Source organism: Hippocampus bargibanti, linkage group LG05 (assembly GCF_051943395.1).
Source record: "Hippocampus bargibanti isolate YZ-2025 linkage group LG05, ASM5194339v1, whole genome shotgun sequence".
In the NCBI taxonomy this organism is placed as follows: domain Eukaryota; kingdom Metazoa; phylum Chordata; class Actinopteri; order Syngnathiformes; family Syngnathidae; genus Hippocampus; species Hippocampus bargibanti.
The window spans coordinates 4,008,482-4,029,686 of NC_142738.1; the positions used below are offsets into that span (position 1 = coordinate 4,008,482).

At 40.1% G+C, this 21,205-nt stretch overlaps 1 protein-coding gene across 1 annotated transcript in view; it reads right to left on the minus strand.

Annotated features, from left to right (window-relative positions):
* Window positions 1–15,799, minus strand: part of cttnbp2 (cortactin binding protein 2) — a 49,393-nt gene extending 33,594 nt beyond the window's left edge. Inside the window, exons 1-2 of the mRNA XM_088995853.1 lie at window positions 15,160–15,799; window positions 9,741–9,848 (exon numbers count right to left, since the gene is read on the minus strand). Of these exons, the coding sequence (XP_088851979.1) occupies window positions 9,741–9,848; window positions 15,160–15,246 (195 nt within the window). The 5' untranslated portion in view covers window positions 15,247–15,799. The remainder of the gene's footprint in view (window positions 1–9,740; window positions 9,849–15,159) is intronic.
* Window positions 15,800–21,205: the final 5,406 nt, after the last annotated feature.

Below are 21,205 nucleotides of genomic sequence, written 5' to 3' on the forward strand. Positions count from 1 at the left end.
CCACACATGTTATTCTGTCATTTCTATTTTTGTGCTTGACATCAAAAAAAGGAAAACTGACGTTTTAAAATTCATTTTTTTGTATTTGGTGTTTCAAAAATAAAATGAAATAAATAAACAAACAAATAAATACATACATAGAGTGAACGCTGGCGCGAATGGCTGCCACTGCTCACCCGAACAAAAAAAAGGTCTTATCCTGTTACTTTAAAGCAGGGGTGTCAAAGTCATTTTTTGCCGCGGGCCACATTGTAGTTATGGTTTCCTCTCAAGGGCCGTTATGAATTTGGGGAACCCATTAGAATGTTTAAATCCCTTCAAATATTACATATAGATCACACAGCAAATTAATGAATAACTCGTTTTCAAATCTGAAGTCAAGAATAATGACTTTTATTGTGGTTGATATCCAAAAATATGAAATTTTGGCTCAGATTTTAGCAATCATTATGGAATTTAACACGTTTGATTTGCTTTCACGGGCCGAAAAAAATGATGTGGCGGGCCGGATTTGGCCCGCGGGCCTTGACTTTGACACCTGTGCTTTAAAGTGTCCTTGAGAGTTTTGAAAAGTGCTTAGAAATTAAATGCATCATTATTATTCTTATAAATAAATAAATAAATAAATAAATAAATAAATAAACAACCATTTTAAAAATCGTTTATTTCTGAAAATTTTAAGGTGAAAATAGTCCACGAAAACCCCTAAGGAACATAAAAATTTAAAAGGAAGATTGGTCATCTCTTAAAATATTATTTATTATTGCATTGTGATAAACTCTGATAAAACACTGGAATATTAAAAAAAAGGAACATTATAGCGAAATTAACGTTTTAAAATATGACATTCATTGAAGGTGCGATTTATAATCTTCGTGCGCAAAAAAAATGGTATCTAAAATATATACCATCTGTCCTATCCAACAGTTTGTACAGTGAGACCTCAACTTACAAACTTAATTGGTTCCCAGACAGAGTGTGTAAGGCGAAAAGTGTGTATCTAAAAAAAAAAAAATCCCATAGGAAACCATTAAAATGGGAATAATCCGTTCCCGGGTTTCCATAAAATATATTTTTCAACTAAATAAGCCTTAAAACTACACACAACATACCTTATTCTATGTATAATAAATGTGCCATTGTATTGTAATGAAAGAAATACACTGCATTGTATCATAAAGTGACTTTATTTACATTTGTGATGGTCATTTATGGCTTGATGGAATGGCGTTGGGGTCGAAGGTCAAAGGGAATTGCTGTTTGGAAAGAGAGGCGCATTACATGACGACTGTAATTAAAGAAATAAACTGTGCTGTAAAATAAAGTTTTATTTACCTTTTTGATGGTCGTTGATGGCTTAGGGAAGGAGAGTCACCTTCCATAAGGATTGTTGGTAACTTAACCCCTGGTGCTGTTCGGTCGTGTGCTTCCGCCGAAGATCACTCCGCCAGCCGTGGTGGGTGTGTATTATGAAAATAGTGCTTAGTATAAGGTTTAATTTTCATAAATTTGACGTTTGTAAGATGAAAAGTTTGTAAGATAAGGTGTTTGTAAGTTGAGGTCTCACTGTATTTGAAAAGGGAAATGTTGCATTTATGAGTGCATGCGGCGTTGTATCACCCCCCACCTCCACTTTCATCATCGACAGTACAGTTCTTGTTGCAATGACTGGGAGAACTCCCACGCTCGCTAGTCTCGGATGCCACAACAACAACAAGTACACACAAGCGCAGCAGATAAAAGCCACTGCTCTTCTTTCCATTTTGATGCCGGCCAAAAAAGATCAAAAATGGAAAAAGTTCGTTTATTCTCTTCCATCCTCCGCATCATTTCCATTTCTCTCGCTCTGGCAACAAGGAAGTGGACCTTTTCGCAGCTGCTACCTTCATTCACGCAAGCAAGCAAAGTGTGTGCACGAAGGTGTTAATTGATGCGCGAACACGACGGCCGACCAGAGTGAAGACGACAGACACTCTTCGCCAAATCACACTTGAATGCGTCCTGCATCACATTTTCTCCGGATAGTCCGACGTTCACATTCCGTGTCAGGGAACTATTGAAGTGACATATTGGTGCATGATATGCTGTTCGTTACCTTGTTTAAATCAAAGATAAAGAGGATATTGTGCTGTTGTCAACATATCCAGTCTCAAAAGCAGGCTTTTCTCTAATCGATAGAGTATGTGATAAACCCCCAGGTGTCAAAGTCAAGGCCCGCGGGCAAAATCTGGCCCGCCACATCATTTTATTCGGCCCGTGAAAGCAAATCAAGCATGTCGAGTGCTACGATGTTTGCTAAAGTCCGAACCAAAATGTTAAATTGACCCATGTAAACCACAATAACAGTCATGACAACAACATGATTAATTTCTAACACTGTAAAGTACGTGTAAGAAATTAAAAAGAAAATAAATGTCGGGAAAAAAAAGTAAAAATTGTGTTTTACATGCCGGAAAATAAATGGGGGGGAAAAAAATGAACAAATCCATCCTTTAACTCATTCACCACCATTCACGAATTTATTCGGGAATTGAAAATAGAACGTACAGCGCCATTCCCGAATGTGTTTGTTTTTTCATGCTTGGGTGCCGATAAAGCGCTGGCCATGGCATCTGGCAATGTTTGTCCTTACCACAAGGGGGTAGCATTTCGCTTTTTTTTCCATGTTAGCGCTTTGCTCCAGCTTCAGCTGTTGTTAAAGTGCTACATAAACCAATCTGTATGTATTGTATTGTATTTTGGACAGCCGCCCTCATTTCAAGCTCATTTAACTCAAGATGGATATAATTTAGGAATTAACTAATTTTTCTGAGAAAAGAAGAGTAAGTTTTCTAACACTGTATTGAATGTTTATGTAGTCCTAAAACTCAATTTTACTGTAACATTCAATGCAGCATAAGAAACGTAAGATTACGTTCTTTCATCAGAAAAAAATGAGATAATTCCTAAATTATATGGATCTGGAGTTATATGAGATTGAAATGAGGGTGGCTGTCCAAAATACAATGCAATACATACTCAAATAGACAAAAAGCTAGCGAGATAGCTAGCTAGCTTTTTGACTATTTGAGCTATCTAGCTAGCTTTTTGTCTATTTGTGTTACTTCCAGGTTGAGTGAACGCTGAAGTTTGATTCCCAATTGGAAGAGATGATGACGATCGAAAGATTGGCCTGGATATGAGTGGAAGAATGAAGGAGGAGGAAGTGTTGCAAGCGGAGAAGATTAGACGGGAGAAAAGGGACGTTGGCTCTGACCTACTTCCGCTCTGCTCTTCGCCAATCCTTCCTCTTCATCACCGATGCAAAATCAACACGCATAAACGGCACGAGGCTTCACGTGATAATCTCCAATCACTGATCACAAGGTTTAAATAAACTGATTACAATGGACTAGTATCTTTATTTAAACATTGACGGCATCTACTATGAAACTGGGATGATGAACTGAATTTGTTCTGTGGGCCTTTTTTTTTATGTTTGTAAACCAAGGCAATGGTTCACATCAAAATAAATGGAAATAACATTAATCCATCCTAACCCTAAAACTCTTTATGCTTACATTTTCCATGTGTGGTAAAGATATCTTGATCAGTTCAAAATAATTCCTGAAAGTAGCATATCTCATTAGCAAAAAACAAAAAAGGGCAACTCAAGGTGCTTTTCAGAACAGTATGAAGTGAGTTTCACTTGGTATACTCCACCACACGCCAGCATCGCATAAAAACACATATTTTATTTTTTAAACATCTCGAACGCTATCGATGAAAAAGGTATCTTCAGCCATTACCTGTACTTCTTTCAAGGTGTCAGATGTTTCGTTCCTCATCTGAAAAGCTTCGTAAGAGAACTAAAATCATCAACTGGTTACCAGCAAAATTTTAGTTAGCTGACGAAGCTTTTCGGATGAGGAGCGAAACGTCCCACACTTTTAAAGAAGTACAGATGACGGCTGAAGAATCCTTTTCATCGATGGACTACTCCTGTACCACTGAGAGCTTACATAGACATATTTCGAACACTACCTACCAAGGGTCAATCCTGTCCTCAATCTGAGTCAGTTCAGTTGCTGCCAGACACCGACAGAGTGAAGTGAAAAACATGCATTTGGCATAATAAAAGTGTATTTTTGCAGTGAAAAAAACCCGAAATGCATCATGCATGCATCCATACGAGCACTCAGACACAATTCCCCCCACTACCCCTGTGGGAGCCACGAGAAGCCTTCAACTGACAGCACTTGGAAAAGAAGAGAGGGGGGGGGGGTAGACTTTCCGGAGGCTTCCGGAAATGGAGGCGGAGTGTGTGGGAGAGGGGTGGTGGGGCACAGATTGACACACGGGGTCTTTTCAGGTTTGTTCCCGAGTGGAATATTAGTGGGTGGTGGTGAAACACGAGGCAGAAAGCCAGCGGAAGAGGGTCCAGGTAGAGGGTAGTTGCTAGGCAGCCCACCAATGAGAGCCGCATAGTGATTGTGTATCATTGCGTTTATTTGTGTGCGTGCTTAGCTCGCAACAGCTAGCATAATGGATGCTAATTATTTCATGCCTTTTCTCACAATGAAATAAAACACCCGACAGTGGAAAATGTTATCGCTGAAATCATAGGAAGTCACATGATCGCAAAGTTTGTCTTTCTGGAGAGGTGGATGTCGTTATGTTACATCGAGTCGAGTTATTTAAATCTTAGTAGCCCCCTAACGCATGCTAAGTAGCAACAAGTCAATTGTAGACATACGAGATGATGACAACAACTAGCCCGATGACACAACAGACACACTGTTTTGAATTTTTGCCATTAACGTCATTTTTAACTAGGCTAGTTAAACACACACACACACACACACACACACACATATACAGTCCGTACGCGACGTCACTAAAGGAACGCCCCTGACCGAAAACACACATTGTAGCAGTCCTACCATCAGGTCAATGTATTTTGCTGTACTTGTTTGGTCTGAAAACCTCATGTTGCACCCAAAAGCTGCCAGAAGAGGGCGTCCAAGCTCCATATAAAGAATTCATCAGCCTGTGGAAACGGAGGTGGCCACGGGAGGTCGCCATTTTGTGCCTCTTTTTGGGTGAGACATTTCCCCTCAATGTTGCCTCAAAATGGCACGGAATAAATTATTTAATCGATTGCAAACATGTATGCTTTCCTCTTCAGAACTATTTGAATCATGTTCATAACTGGATGTGTAACGAGAAAGCATCTTCTCCGAATCTGAAGCCATTGTTTTGATTCTCCAGCAAAGCTTGGGAATGACGTCACGAACTGGGGGCGGGACTTTCTGAAAATGCCCAATTCGCAGCTCAATTTTTTGCAGATTTTGGACACTTCAAGTCATTTTTATTGGTGTTTTGCATTTGAATAAAAATATCATACTGCGTGTTTTGGGTATTTTAGATGCTATAAAACGTTTTTCTGATGTCAGTTAAGAAACAAAAAAGTGACGTCGGTTGTTCTTTAACAAGTGCATTCGTGAAGAGTTTCCACGGCAACCACCTCCATCAAAGCCTTACACTCCAGTCTAATAGACAGCGTAACGAGCAATGACACAATTACTAAACATGGCTGATGTAGGAGCAAAAGGCAGAAAGAAAAAAAAAACTAGACGATGAAGGAAGTGGCGTGGGCTGAGGGTAAACGTCGGAGAAGCCCAGCAACAGGACGTGCCTGAAATAGCGAGATGCAGGCTGCTAACGTCACGCCACCCGAGGCATGTGTTATGTTACGTTGCGTTGTCCCGAGCATGTATAGGCCCGCCGCTGACAGCAGCCTTGTCATATGGCGGACCACGTGACCCCACGAGGATCCACGTGACCCCACGGGGATCCACGTTCCGGGAATTCAGAGCTCCCGTCACGGTCAGCCACCCACCCGCAATGCTACTCAAAGCTTTCATAGCAACATTCTATTCTTACTTAAACTGAAAGTGTGGTTCACGGCCAAGTTATCAAATTTCACCGCATGCTAAGATCTCACGTTCACGCACGCACACACACAATGAGTAAACGATTTATTTTTCTTGACAATTTAGCCATGCCCAACCCCGTCTCGGACACACGATTTAAATTCGATGGGGAGTTGTTGTTTTTTTTGTCTGTCAACTGTTGATTTTTTTGGGTCAATTCATTATTTTTTATGGGTCAACTCGTGATTTTTTTGTGTCAATTCATGATTTATTTTGTGGGTCAACATGTGATTTTTTTTTGTGGTTCAACGCATGTTTTTTTTTTGTTAATACATGTTTTTTGTGGGTCAATGCATGTTTTTTTTGAGGGGTGAACTCATGATTTTTTTGGGGGGGTGGGTCAATTCATTATTTTTTATGGGTCAACTCGTGATTTTTTTGTGTCAATTCATGATTTATTTTGTGGGTCAACATGTGATTTTTTTTTGTGGTTCAACGCATGTTTTTTTTGTTAATGCATGTTTTTTGTGGGTCAATGCATGTTTTTTTTGAGAGGTCAACTCATGATTTTTTTGTGCATCAAATCGTGATTTATTTTTTGTGGGTTGACACGTGATTTATTTTTTGTGGGTCGACACGTGATTTATTTTTTTGCGGGTCGAAGCATGCTTTTTTTGTGGGTCAACTTGTGTGTTTTTTTTTTTGTGGGTCAAACCCTGATTTTTTTTGGATGGGTCAAATCGTGATTTTTTTATTTATTGGTCAATTTGTGATTTTTTTTGGTTGTCAATCCATGATTTTTTTTGTGGGTCAACATGTGATTTTTTTGTGGGTCAACGCATGTTTTTTGGTCAATGCATGTTTTTTGTGGGTCAACTCATTTTTATGGGTGATCTCATGATTTTTTTGTGCATCAAATCGTGATTTATTTTTTGTGGGTTGACACGTGATTTTTTTTTGTGGGTCAACACATGTTTTTTTTGGTCAATGCATGTTTTTTGTGGGTCAACTAATTTTTTGGGGGGATAAACTCATGATTTTTCTGTGCGTCAAATCTTGATTTATTTTTTGTGGGTCGACATGTGATTTTTTTTTGTGCCAAATCGTGATTTTTTTTGTGGGTCGACACGTGATTTTTTTTGCGGGTAAATTCATGATTTTTCTGTGCGTCAAATCGTGATTTATTTTTTGTGGGTCAACCCGTTTTTTTGGTTGTCTTTTTGGATGGGTCAAATCGTGATTTATATTTTGTGGGTCAACCTGTTTTTTTTTGTTTTTTGTTTTTTATTTTATTGGTCAGTCGTGATTTTTTTATGGGTCGATTAATGTTTTTTTTGTGCATCAACTAATGTTTTTTTGTGGGTCAACTCTTTTTTAAAGGGTGAACTTGTGATTTTTTGTGTCATTTCATGATTTCTTTTGAGGGTTAACATGGGATGTTTTCTGTGTGTCAACTCGTGATTTTTTTGTGTGTCAATTAATGATTTTTTGTGGGTCAACGTGTGCATTTTTTTGTGGTCAAAGCATGTTTTTTTGTGGGTCAACTAATTTTTTTGTGGGTGAACTCATTTTTTTGTGGGTCAACTCATTTTTTTTGTGGGTCAACTCATTTTTTTTGTGGGTCAACTCATGATTTTTTTTGTGCGTCAAATCGTGATTTATTTTTTTGTGGGACAACACGTGATTTTTTTTGTGTGCGTCAAATCAGGATTTAGTTTTTGTGGGTCAACACGCGAATTTTTTTGGTGCGTCAAATGGGGATTTAGTTTTTGTGGTTCGACACGTGATTTTTTTGCGGGTCAAAACATGCTACCATTGTTATTGAGCTAATCATCTTACAGCCTTCTTTCTTTTGGCTCGGACGAAACGCGATACGGCGGCTCAGCGTGGCTTCAGCTACATGCTAATTAATCAGCGGCTCTAAAGCTGTTTATTAATCCCACGGAGCCTGGCAGCGAGCGACGGATCAGTGCTGGGTGCATCGTCGCCGTTGATACGCTGGCATTGGCAGCATGTGGGATCATTCTCCGTTACGTCGGAAGACTGGTTACACTTTTTTTTCAAGATGGGGTCTATGCTACCGATGCTTTTCTTTCCTATTTCCTGTATCCACACCGCATGACTAAACGTCTGCCACGGAACAAACGCAGTCGTTACGCAATGTACAAAAACCTGGCCGGGGAGCAGTGCAGACTTTCACCAAGAATTAAACATTAGACCAAATTAATGAGTGAGAAACTCAGACTGGGAAAAAAAATACCAGGGAAGGTCTTTCATATTGTAAAAAACACACTAGTCAATCTTTCAATGAGTTCTGTTTTCCGTTGCTGTTTTGTTTCCTATATTTAAAAATGTAATAAATCAAACCGAAAAGACAGCAGGTTCAATTTTGCTTGGCTTGATAGAATTTTCTGAAAAAATCCGCGCTGATATCTCAGCAGATAGGAAGTAGTACACCAAATCCAATAATAGCCATGCACGCGTGCACACGATTGAATAAAAGTGGAGGCAGAAACAACCAATAAAAGGAGTTTCGTGGGAATTAAAAAGCTCCAAAACGACGACTAAGATGAGTAAATTGAAAAAATACATAAATAAATACATAAATACAGACAGGAAGTAAAAACTGTTGGGCAGGTAAATAGAATTGTAAATACAAAAATAAAATTAAAAAAGAAACAAAAACAAAAACAGATATATGTCGAATAAATAAATAAATATATGCAAATAAATAAAAATGATAAATTAATTAATTAATCAATAAATAAGTGGTTAGCTAAAAATATGATTAACTAAATAAATGCACAACTAAATAAATAAATAAAATGATAGATAAATAAATGAATAAATAAATAAATAAATAAATAAATAATGGGTGGGTAAATAAACAAATAAACAGAGCAGCAATTTCATAGCGTCCTGGTATAAAAATCCTTTGTGGCCCAAATTTTGACAAACAATAATAATAAAAAAATGACACTTAGAACACTTAGACAAGCTAACTAACCCTCGGATGACATCATCGCACCACTAAACCAAGGCTACACTACTGAAACGAGCCTACTTGCAGATATACGACGGCTTGAAAATACACAGGCTAATAAATCAATGACTGTTTTTTTTGTTTTTCTTAACTCATTCACTGCCAGACGTGCAAAAATGTGTCCACTCCAGTGCCAAAAAAAATGAGTTAATAGTAAATATTAGTCTGGTTGTTATTTTTTTTATTATTATTTACAGTGGAAAAACTTGTTTTTACTCTTATATGGCTGTTAAGGCCGTTCAAATTACATGTGGTTAGCACTAAATTATTTAAAAAGGCTAGCCAAAACTTATTAAATGTAATAAAATGCAAGAAAATGACCAGATAGAAATGCCCTCTCCCTCCAAACACAAAAATATCAACTTCAATATTACTAAGACCCGACAAATGTTATTAACTCATTCACTGCAGAGTTAATTCCTAAAGTTTAAGCTCGCTTCTTTCATCAGACAAAAATAGTTAATTCCGAAACTATATGGGTCTGGAGTTATCAGAACTTGAAATGAGGGTGGCTGTCCAAAATACAATGCAATACATACATATTGGTTTATATAGGGCTTCAACAACAGCTGAAGCTGGAACAAAGCGCTAACATGGGAAAAAAGGTAAACGCTTCCCCTTGTGGAAGCGGGAAAAACATAGCCAGAGGCCATGGTCATCACTTTATCGGCACCCAAACAAGAAAAAAATAAATTCGGGAATGGCGCTCTACGTCATATTTTCAATTCCCGAATAAATTTGTGAATGGCAGTGAATGAGTTAATAAATGAAGCCCAACTCACCCTGAGGGCCTCGATGACCAAATCGCGGGCCTCCAGTTCGCCTTCCATGATGCTTAGTAACGTCAGCAGCTCCGGCTTGCTCAGGTTATCCATGTTGAAGTCGCATTTCTGAAGTAAAAAAAAAAAAAAAATGCTAAAGTCAGGCTTTTTCCCAGCTGTAAAATTCGGAGGTGACAACTTAAAGGACAACCGACACAATTTTTTTTGTTTCCTAACTGACATCAGAAAAACGTTTTATAGCATCTAAAATACCCAAAACTACGCAGGCTGATATTTTTAGTCAAATGCAAAACATCATTAAAAATGACTTAAAGTGTCTCAAAACTGCCACAAAATGAGCTTGGAACTGGGGATATTCAGAAAGTCCCGCCCCCTTGTTCGTGACGTCACGCCAGGATACTCCTTCACAAACTGACTTGCTCCAGAATCAAAACAATGGGAGAGTTCAGATTCGGAGAAGATGCTTTCTTGTTACTCATCCAGTTATGAATTATGTTATCCAGTTATGAATACAGTAAAGTCTCGTTATATCGATATCGGATATATCGATAGTCCCGGTTATATCGATACTATTTCTATGCACGCACGGAGAAAATTACATGCAAACAGGGTCGGATATATCGATAGTCCCGGTTATATCGATATTTTTTCGGACTTCCTTGAATATCGATATAACGAGACTTTACTGTATGATTCAAATAGTTCTGAAGAGGAAAGCATAAATGTTTGCAATTGATTAAAGAAGTATCAATTTGAGCCGTCAGAATTCCAATGTAGCGTCCCAGAAAATGCACAAGATGGCACCCAAGCTCCATTGGAAATGGGCTGATTTGTCTGCTGGGAATATGTGTCAACTAGTATCAAATAGTAGTCTTGGTGCAACACACAACGATTCACCATCGCGTTATTTATGTGTTTTCTTTCTAATTTCGCCATCAACACGGATCAACACAAAGTTTTCAGAACAAATAAAGTACCCAAAATGCATTGTGTGTCGCTTTCTCGGTCAGTGACGATACCTACCGTGACGTCACGGTAGGTATCGTCACCAACTCAAAAACAAGACTTCCTGAATATTCAGCGCGAGTCTTAAAACGTAAAATATAGCTATATGCGGTGGAATCTTTGTAAAATACGCTCAGTAGAAGTCATTTGAAGTGATTTTACAAATTATGAACACAATTTGTCCGGACGCGTCGGTTGTCATTTCAGCATATTTAGGAATTGGTATCAATTTGGAAAAAAAAAATCTGACATATGGGAAAATTGAAGAATTGAAGAGTGTAGCATTAGCTGGGTGTGTTTGATTTCAAATTGAACCTTCCGTCGATATAGTCACAAGCGGATATTTAAAATAAATACAGTAAAGTCTCGTTATATCGATATTCAAGGGAGTCCAAAAATATCGATATAACCGGGACTATCGATATATCCGACCCTGTTTGCATGTAATTTTCTCCGTGCGTGCATAGAAATAGTATCAATATAACCGGGACTATCGATATATCCGATATCGATATAACGAGACTACTGTAGAATCAAAAACCTAGCTTGAAGCAAAACACATTTGAGCATTGACAACCCAACCCCCCACCCACACCACCACTGCAGATGTCCAATTAGACGCTATCTCATCCTACCTCACAGCGATTACAGCCTAATTATGTTTAGCTAGGTCATTAAACAGCTCCTAGCGGCTAACGGGTGAGGATGATCGTAATCGGGGTTGAACGCACCACTTCTTGAGACAATTAAAAGGTTTTTTCCGCTCCACTTACAAACAGTTTAGGTGCCGTTTCCAACAGGTCGGCCGGCTAGCCGACATGAATACGATTTGAGATTAGGCGGCGAAGGAAACCTAGCATCCCATAATTTACAAGTTCGTCACCTGTGTTGAAATCTAAATCGTTAGCATTTCAGTGCTCACTGTCACACCGGTAGCGTTCAACTTGAAGTTTTTAGAGTATGTTATATTCGATGTCGTTCTACAATGCGGTTGCAGGTTTCAGGAATGCTAATTTCAAACTTCTTAACGAATTCGCTGCTATTTATTCGGGAATTTAAAAGTGTGACGTGGAGCGTTCAGTCCCGAATTTGTTCATGTTTTGGTTTTTCTTGCAGGGGTTGCCGATCAGGCGCTGATCAGACCTTTGACAATGTTTTTTTCCCTTCCATGAGGGGGCAGCATTTGCCTTTTGTCCATGTTAGCGCTTTATTATAAAGGACAACCGACGTCTCCGGACAAGTTATGTCCATAATTTGTAAAATGGCTTCAAATGACTTCTACTGAGCGTATTTTAAAAAGATTCCACCGCATATAGCTATATTTTACATGTTAAGACTCGCGCTGAATATTCAGGAAGTCTTGTTTTTGAGTTGGTGACTAGTCCGTACGTGACATCACTAAAGGAACGCCCCCTGATCGAAAATAAGACGCATTGTAGCGGTCCTTCCATCACGTCAATGTATTTTGCTGTATTGTTTGGTCTGAAAACCTTGTGTTGCATCCAAAAGCCGCCAGAAGAGGGTGTCCAAGCTCCATATAAGGAATTTATCCTCCTGTGGAAACGGAGGTGGCCACAGGAGGTCGCCATTTTGTGCCTCTTTTCTGGTCATCGTTTCTCCTCAATGTTGCCTCGAAATGGCATGGAATAAATTCTTTAATCGATTGCAAAGATGTATGCTTTCTTCTTCAGAACTATTTGAATCATATTCATAACTGGATGTGTAACAAGAAAGCATCTTCTCCGAATCAGAAACCATTGTTTTGATTCTCCAGCAATGCAAGACGTCTTGGCGTGATGTCACAAACTGGGGGCGGGACTTTTTGAAAATGGCCAATTCGCAGCTCAATTTTTATTGCAGATTTTGGACACTTTCACTCATTTTTATTGATGTTTTGCATTTGAATAAAAATATCATACTCCGTGTTTTGCGTAATTTAGAACGTTTTTCTGATGTCAGTTAAGAAACAAAAAAGTGATGTCGGTTGTCCTTTAAACCAGCGACAGCGAGTGTGACAAGGGGCGAGCAAAGAGCAAAGTGCTTAATTTAACCAAGGCATGATGGCGGTGATAGGGTCAAAGAAGGAGGGTGTTGGTGGGTGGCAGGTGGGTTCGTTTGGGGTGGTAGGAAGGCGGAGATGCGGAAGAGAGTGAACTGAGGAGGCTCGACGACCACGTCGCCGGTGCACCTGTTTTCCCCTTGCCACCAAGCGAAAGTGTGGAGCGAGCTCCGTAACGTGACGGGGGGGGGGGGGGGGGGGCTGGCTGACACGGTACTCCCAGCTATGCCCGCTGAGTCACAGAAATTAAGACTAATTTAGAAAGGTGTCTGGTGAACACAACCACCCTCTCTCTCTCTCTGTCTCCTCACAAAGCCCCGCCTCCCCCCTAACCACTTCACCTCATACCGCCACTCAAACCCACACACTGGCACTCACTCCCTGCATGTGAAGCTACCACGGAAATAACCGGAAAACCAGACAAAATGACAAACAATCGCATGTGGCAACTAAATTCTTCATGACCAATTGCCACATCGGGGATTTAACGGTAAAGCCGTAATGTGTCGAAGGAGGATATTTCTCACACATTTGTTGTGGTGTGTGGCGCATTTATATAATGGCCTCACCAGCAACAAAGAAGAATGGACAGTGTATATAGTATTTGGGTGTTAAAGGACAACCGACACCATTTTTTGTTTCCTAACTGACATCAGAAAAACGTTTTATAGCATCTAAAATACCCAAAACACGAGATGATATTTTTAGTCAAATGCAAAACACCAATAAAAATGAGTGTCCCAAAACTACTTCAAAATGACCTCTGAAATGGCGAGTTTCAGAAGCTCCCGCCCCCTTGTTCGTGACGTCACACAAGGATGTCTTGCCTTGCACTAGAATCAAAACACTGGCTTCAGATTCGGAGAAGATGCTTTCTTGCTACTCATCCAGTTATGAATATGATTTAAATAGTTCTGAAGAGGAAAGTATAAATGTTTGCAATTGAATAAAGAATTTATTCCATGCCATTTCGAGGCAACATTGGGGAGAAACAATGACCAGAAAAGAGGCACAAAATGGCGACCTCTTGTGTCCACCTCCGTTTCCACAGGCTGATAAATTCCTTATATGGAGCTTGGACACCCTCTTCTGGCGGCTTTTGGGTGCAACACAAGGTTTTCATTTTGAGGCGTCTCAAAGAAAGGGTGTGTGAAAAACTAGTCTGCCAGCCACCGTGGCGCTGTTCGACCGTGTGGTTTGGTGTTCATCCGACGAAAACTAGTCCACCAGCCACCGTGGCGCTGTGTGGTATGGTGCGTCCGCTGAGAACTAGTTCGTCAGCCAAAACTATATTCTCGTGAATTTAATGTTCGTAAGGCGAAAGGTTTTTGAGCTAAAGTGTTCGTTAGCTGAGTTATCACTGAAGTGTACTCACAAAAATGTTTGTACGTACTGTTATTTATAACTCGAATGTTCGTAAGTTGGCGAGCGTCTGTATATTAGTTTTCCACTACCCCTTTCTTGTGCAGACGTGATTTGTTATCGAGTGGAGTACTTTTGCCATTATGGGACGGAAAAAGACTCCACCACAGGCTAGTGTTAAGCCTAAGAAGACATTAAAGAAAAGTAAAAGTACTTGTTATTTCCATAAGTAATGAGTACAACGTATGGATACATTTTCAAGCATTAGGGAGCAAAAGATCAATTGTCAAGAAAATAAATACTCGAGTAGCAAAGTGACACCTGGAAATGTTACCAAAGTGCAGTCACGAACTATATTTGTATTTGATGACTTGGCATCATGGCAAGTAGGTGTGTGTCAACAAATAAAGCTGGAGCATCTGGTCACAACCAACTGAAGAAATAGCACCTCCACTCGGTCCCAAAGCTTCCCAGGGAACCTGAGAAGTTCCGATTGGACCTGCATCATGTCACAAACTAACATGTCAACATATCCGCACGGTATTTTTTTCGGAAGGCTTTTTAGTTTGACATGAACAAAATGTCATCGCTGCTATGGCAAGGTGAAGCCATTTCACGTGTCACTTTACCATTAACTGGACGAAGGTAAATAAGAAGTCAGAAGGCGAACAAAAGAATTCTCCATCACGAAGGAACCCGAACTGATGTAAACCTCGACATTTTTTGTCACGGTCGGCGACGACGCGTGAGGAGTTGTCTTTCGCGGAGTGGGTGGGCTGTCTCGTTCGGTTCTTCTGGGCCGAAGCGACACGGACGCCTGTCGTCCTCCGGACATGATCGCGAGGAGTCCGGCGGCCACTCACCGCTGATTCATGCGCGACATTTCCTCACCCTGGTTCTGACTAAGGGCCCCCGCACACCCGCTCTACCACCCCCGCCTCCGCTTTCACCAGCCCCAGGTGTTTTCCGCGAAGCTCCCCCTCGGCGTCTTACCGTGTCGACACTTCCCAGCACGGCGGCGGTCAGGGACTGCTGCGCCGGGGAAGGAGTGTGCTCTCCGCTGGCTCCCTCCGACGCCATCTTCGTACTGTGGCGGTGCGCTGCCTGCCGGAGAGCGGGCGCGGGCTCATCCGCCGCCGCTCGTTAACTAGTTCGCTGCTGGGCGAGAGTCATCCGCACGCTCGGGGTGACATGAGTCCAGCGTGGAGGGAGGAAGGAGAAAACAAGGTGGTGAAGGAGAAAACGAAGAGGGAATGGAGGGGGGGTGTCGAGTAGGACAGAAGAAGAGAGGAGCAGGCGGACCAATGAGTCGTGGAAGGCGAGGTGGAGGGAGACGATGGGAGGGAGGGAGGCGGGTAATGGAGGTAGGCGGGCCCGGAGCAGGCAGTAGGCAGGCGGACAAATCCAGATGTAAATGGAGGCCTCGTGCTCCGTGGTGACTGACAACATTTGTGGCAGAGAAAGATAGCTGTTCGAAAATATATCGTCGTCATCGCCATCATCATTCTGTTTTATCAAAATGTGTCACATATTACACCATAGCATGCCGTGTTGTATAATACACATATGAGTGGACCTTAATTAACCCCCTAAATATAAAAAAAACATAGTTATACCTTGGCTTACGAACTTCATTGGTTCCCAGACAGAATGTGTAAGGTGAAAAGTGTGTATCCCAAAAATTAATTTCCCATAGGAAACCATTAAAATGAGAATAATCCGTTCCCAAGTCCCCATAAAACATAATTTTCATTGATTCGCTGTGGCGACCCCTGAGGGGAAAAGCCGAAAGGAAAAGAAGAAGAAGATCTAGTATTGTTGAGGAGAGTACTTGGGCGCGTTCTGGGGGTATAAAGTACCATCTAGTTTACAGTAGTGAGTCACATCGTACGAGTGTAGTAAAATATTGTGTAAACTACTGCTACTACTGGAATCAGAAGCTCACCGTTAATCTTACACAAGTCAACAGTCCCAGTTGAAATCTTCCCACTATAGATTTTTTTGGGTCCCGGCACGATGGGAAAAGGTGTACAGAGGCCTTCTCGGCTCCCAGATGTGGTTTTAGGATTAGCGCGTGTAGTTGATCCGGGTTGCTGGCGCAGAATGAGGTTAGCGCGTCTCTATTTAGGTCAAACGTTGGCAGCCGGCGCCGCTGACGTTTCATCATACTCTTCATTTCAATACACTTAAACGTACGTGGTGTGGGAACAAAGCGCTTGTTTCTATGGGATTGTGCGAGATCGCGTCGTACAGAGTAGAATGTTGAGGACCATTGTCTTTTTGGACCAAGTATTGTATTGTGTCGTACAATGATACCTTGGTTTACAAACTTAATTGGTTCCCAGACAGAGGGTGTAGGGCGAAAAATGTGTATCCCAAAAATTAATTTCCCATCGGAAACCATTAAAATGAGAATAATTCGTTCCCAGGTCCCCATAAAACATAATTTTCTACTTTTTAATTTTCCAAGCTTTAAAACTACACAAAATATACTTTGTTTTTGTATAATAAATGTGCTATGGTATTATAATCAAAGAAATAAACTGTACTTTATAATAAAGTCGTTTTATTTACCTTTGTGATGGTCGATGGCTTGATGGAATGGAGTGGCCAGTTTCCTCAGCATTAAATACTTGATGAGGAACGTAGCCTTCTTCTTTCACCATCTTGAGGAATGATCCCTTGTAGGTGCTTTCTCTGTGATAATTTTATCTCGTTCATCATCAATTGTGTTCTGTTTAGTTGGGTTGCTAGCTTTTTGCATCAAGTGTACAGATGGCTTGTGCGGGTTATTTGTGGAGCCTGATTGCTGGGAATTTTAACCTTGCAGCCTACACTCTGCCTTTGAACGATCAAAGTTGAAACAAATCCAAATGTCACTGTTTTCTATCCATTTTGTCACTCTCTCATCTGCCTGTCTCTTTAATGTTTAAACCACCTCCCCTCACTGCTGCGTTCTTGACCAATCACGTGGCTTTAACCGAAGACTGGGGGCAGGGAATAGAGGACAAAAACAGCTGCCATTTTGTTGTTAGAAGAACGGGCTCGTTCGCAAAAGACACATCACTCATTGAGGCAGTGTACGAAAAAAGTTCGTATGACAAGGTAAAGTTCTTATGCCAAGGTGAAATTTTCATAAACGTTCGTAAACCGAAAACTTCGTAAGCCAAGGGGTTTGTAAACTGAGATAACGCTGTATTCTCTAGTGTGGTGTGACTAAAATTCAGAAACCACTTGTAGTCAAAGCCTATGGAGGAAGCAGCCAGTGATGGACGATGGCATTCTATCTTTTTCATCAGATCCTTTGTGATTATCCGCTCTGAATAGCAGTCCAGGTGAACACATGGAAGCTCTCTGAAGAGCAGATAGCTGAAAAGCACCCCCCTCTGCCTGTGACGCAAGCTTTGATATAGGCTCAGCTTGGCACAAATTCTCCTGGTTGGCCACCAAACATAACAAGACATATCAAGCATCCAGTGACATCCCAGAACAACCCCCACTTGGGTTGTAGTCAACCGGGATGAGCTCCAGATCCTCGCATCCATTCGCTGGATTAGCAGGGACAGATGATGGATGAGGAAAAGATTTGGGATAGGAAGTGGGGATGTCGGACAAAAGCTGCCATTTTTTGAATTGATTCAATGAACTGAATCCAATGGTGAGGTTCACGGTTAGTCTGCTCACTCGAGTCAGTGCATTGACCTATCCGAATGATCCAAATCTGTCAGCTCAACTCAGTGACCCCATAAATTTAACGTCGTCAAAACTATTAAATCTGATATGATATCTCGAGTCAGTGAACCGATACAACAGCATTTTCAGAGTCCAACGGGGTCAAGTCAGTAAACCGAATCATTCGACGGTTCTTCTGAGTCTACAAAATAATAATAATAATAATGTCTGTGTAAGCCACAGGTGTCAAAGTCAAGGCCCGCGGGCCAAATCCGGCCCGCCACATCATTTTTTTCGGCCCGCGAAAGCAAATCAAACTTGTTAAATTCCTTGATGATCTGAGCCAAAATTACATATTTTTGGATGTCAACCACAATACAAGTCAATATTCTTGACTTCAGATTTGAAAACGATTTATTCATTAATTTGCTGTGTGCTCTATATGTAATATTTGAAGGGATTTAAACATTCTAATGGCTTCCCCAAATTCATAACGGCCCTTGAGAGGAAACCATAACTACAATGTGGCCCGCGGCAAAAAAATGACTTTGACACCCATGGTGTAAGCTCTCAATCGTACAGAAGTGGTCCATCGATGAGAAGGTTTCTTCAGCCGTCATATGTACTTTTTGAAAGGCAGATGACGGCTGAAGAAACCTTCTCATCAATAATAATAATAATAATAATATTCAATCGAAAAAATGCCATTATTGCATCTATTAGTTATCTATTAGCTAGCTAGCTAGCTAACTTGATCTATTTGTGTTATTCCCATTTTCAATGCATTTCGACTTACGATCGTTTTGTCGGAACGGAACCCGGTCGTAAGATAGATAGATAGCGAGACAGCTAGATAGATAAATAAATTGTGTTGGTGTGGGGCTTTTCAAAATTACGATACCCTATATTAAGAAAAACACACATCAAAACAACACTTTAAACAGTGCTGAGGAGCTCTGAAAAAAAAAACGGAGAAACATGACCCAAAAAAATCGCCGTAATGTGGTTTTGGTGTTGTGCAGTTTTTGTAATGCGCTAATACGTTGGAAAATTGTTTTACGTTGAATTTGGTAATTAGAGTACAAAAACAAGCCGTGTCTTGGCATAGATAGCTATTACGCTAATAGATAGCCAGCTAGATAGCTAACAGATAGCAAATACATAGCAAATAGATTGCAAATAGCTAGCGAGCTCGGTAGATAGCCAGCTAGATAGCTAGCCAGCCAGCTAGATAGCTAATAGATACATAGCAAATAGCGAGCAAAATGGAGTCAAAATCTGATTTGGTACCCAAAGACACTGAGGGCATTGATGAGATGAGGAGGAAAGAGAGCTCTCTGGAAGGAAGGGTGCCACAACTCACAGTTCGATGGTCCTTGTAAGATCTGAAGCGGTCCTCTGTTCATCACGGCACTCTGTAGTACTTTGAGTTTAGCGCTCACTTCCTCTCTCATAGGCAGCCTCTGTTTAAGCATCCTGTGACTGCGACGGGCAGACGGCAGGTGTTTCCAATTTATTTAGAAAGTTTACCCCCTTAATGTCGGATTCATTTTTTATGAGGAGAAGACTCTTGAAAAAGGAAATCTCAAAAAACAATGGCGAAGAAGAAACAGGAGGTCGGCCATTTTGTTTTTGAAGCTAAGAGTGGTTATTCCATACTCGAAGCCTCACATCAAACCGCCTCAAAAATAGCTAGCTATTTGCTCTTCAAATAACCCGCACAAGCCATCTGTAAAATTGATGCAAAAAGCTATCAACCCAGATAAATATAACACAATTGATGAGGAACTAGATAAAATTATCGCAGAGAAAGCACCTACAAGGAATCATTCCTCAAGATGGTGGAAGAAGAAGGCTACGTTCCTCATCAAGTGTTTAATGCCGATGAAACCGGCCACTACATCCCATCAAGCCATCAACGACCATCACAAAGGTAAATAAAACAACTTTATTATACAGTACAGTTTATTTTTTTTAATTATGATACCATAGCACATTTATTAGACATAAAATAAAAATAATTTAAACAGCTTCTTCCGCCAAGCCATTAACTCTTTGAACCCAAATGGAACTGTATAGTGCCTCTTTGCAATTTTTTGATGATGATACTAGTTCAGCGTGTTCGACCGGAAACAAATTCCTTGTGTGTTCTACATACTCGGCAATAAAGATGATTCTGATTCTGATAAGGTATGTGTAGTTTTAAGGCTTATAAAATTAGAAAGTAGAAAATTATGTTTTATGGGGACCTGGGAACTGATTATTCTCATTTTAATGGTTTCCTATGAGAAATTAATTTTTGGGATACACACTTTTCGCCTTACACACACTGTCTGGAAACCAATTAAGTTCATAAGCCAAGGTATCACTGTATATTTTTTCTTTCATGAAAACACCCACAAAAACAGTCTGAAGGAACCATGCCGGTCAGCCATTTTGTTTCAAAACCACCATTTTGTCACTCCTAAGGACATCCTGAGTCGACTTAGTGATCGATTTCTTTTTTGAAATTTCAGCCCCTAAAACCAGTTTCACTTCAAAATAACATTTTGTATTGTTTCTAATCAGTACACACACATCGGTCTCAATAAGAGTAGCAAGTATTCAAATTGATTTTGAAATGCCCATTTCTGGTACATGTCATAATTTTGCATCAAAATTTCGAGTCATTGTAAAGTATTAATGTTTACATGTGAAATTTTGTTTGTAAAATTGAGCAATAAAATATTAAACACATGTATGTTTTTTTTTCTTCTCAGTAAGGAAAATTTGAGCCGTTAGTAAGGTCACAGTGTCTCACAGATTAACAGGTATGTAATAATAATAATAATAATAATAATAATCATCATCATCATCATAAAATACATTTCGTTTATAAGCACATTTCAAAACGTGACTGTAAAGTGTCCTTGAGAGTTTTGAAAGGCGCTTTCATTGAAATGTATTATTATTATTATTATTATTATTATTATTATTATTATTATTATTATTATTATTATTATTATTTCTCTAATAAGAAAAATAAGGCATAATGCTTGTATAATTCTTGTTCAATGGTGAGAGAAGCGGTTGCTTTTTGTGCTCCGGCAAATAAACGTCCCACTTGTTCGATTGAAACAAGAAAGATCATTTCGAGTATTCATTCTCCAGCGTTCACTCAACCCGGAAGTAACACACTCACGCACCACTATGCCGATATGTGTGTGATATTATTATTAGTGTTTGTGTTGTAGTGTTAGTGTTAGTGTTTTGAGGAGCTACGCTTAATAACTATGCACTTCACTCGAATTTTCGGCCATTGTACGTTGGATAAAAAAACATTACTGGTGTAAAAAAAAACGCTTTGCAGAAACATAAAAACAAATTC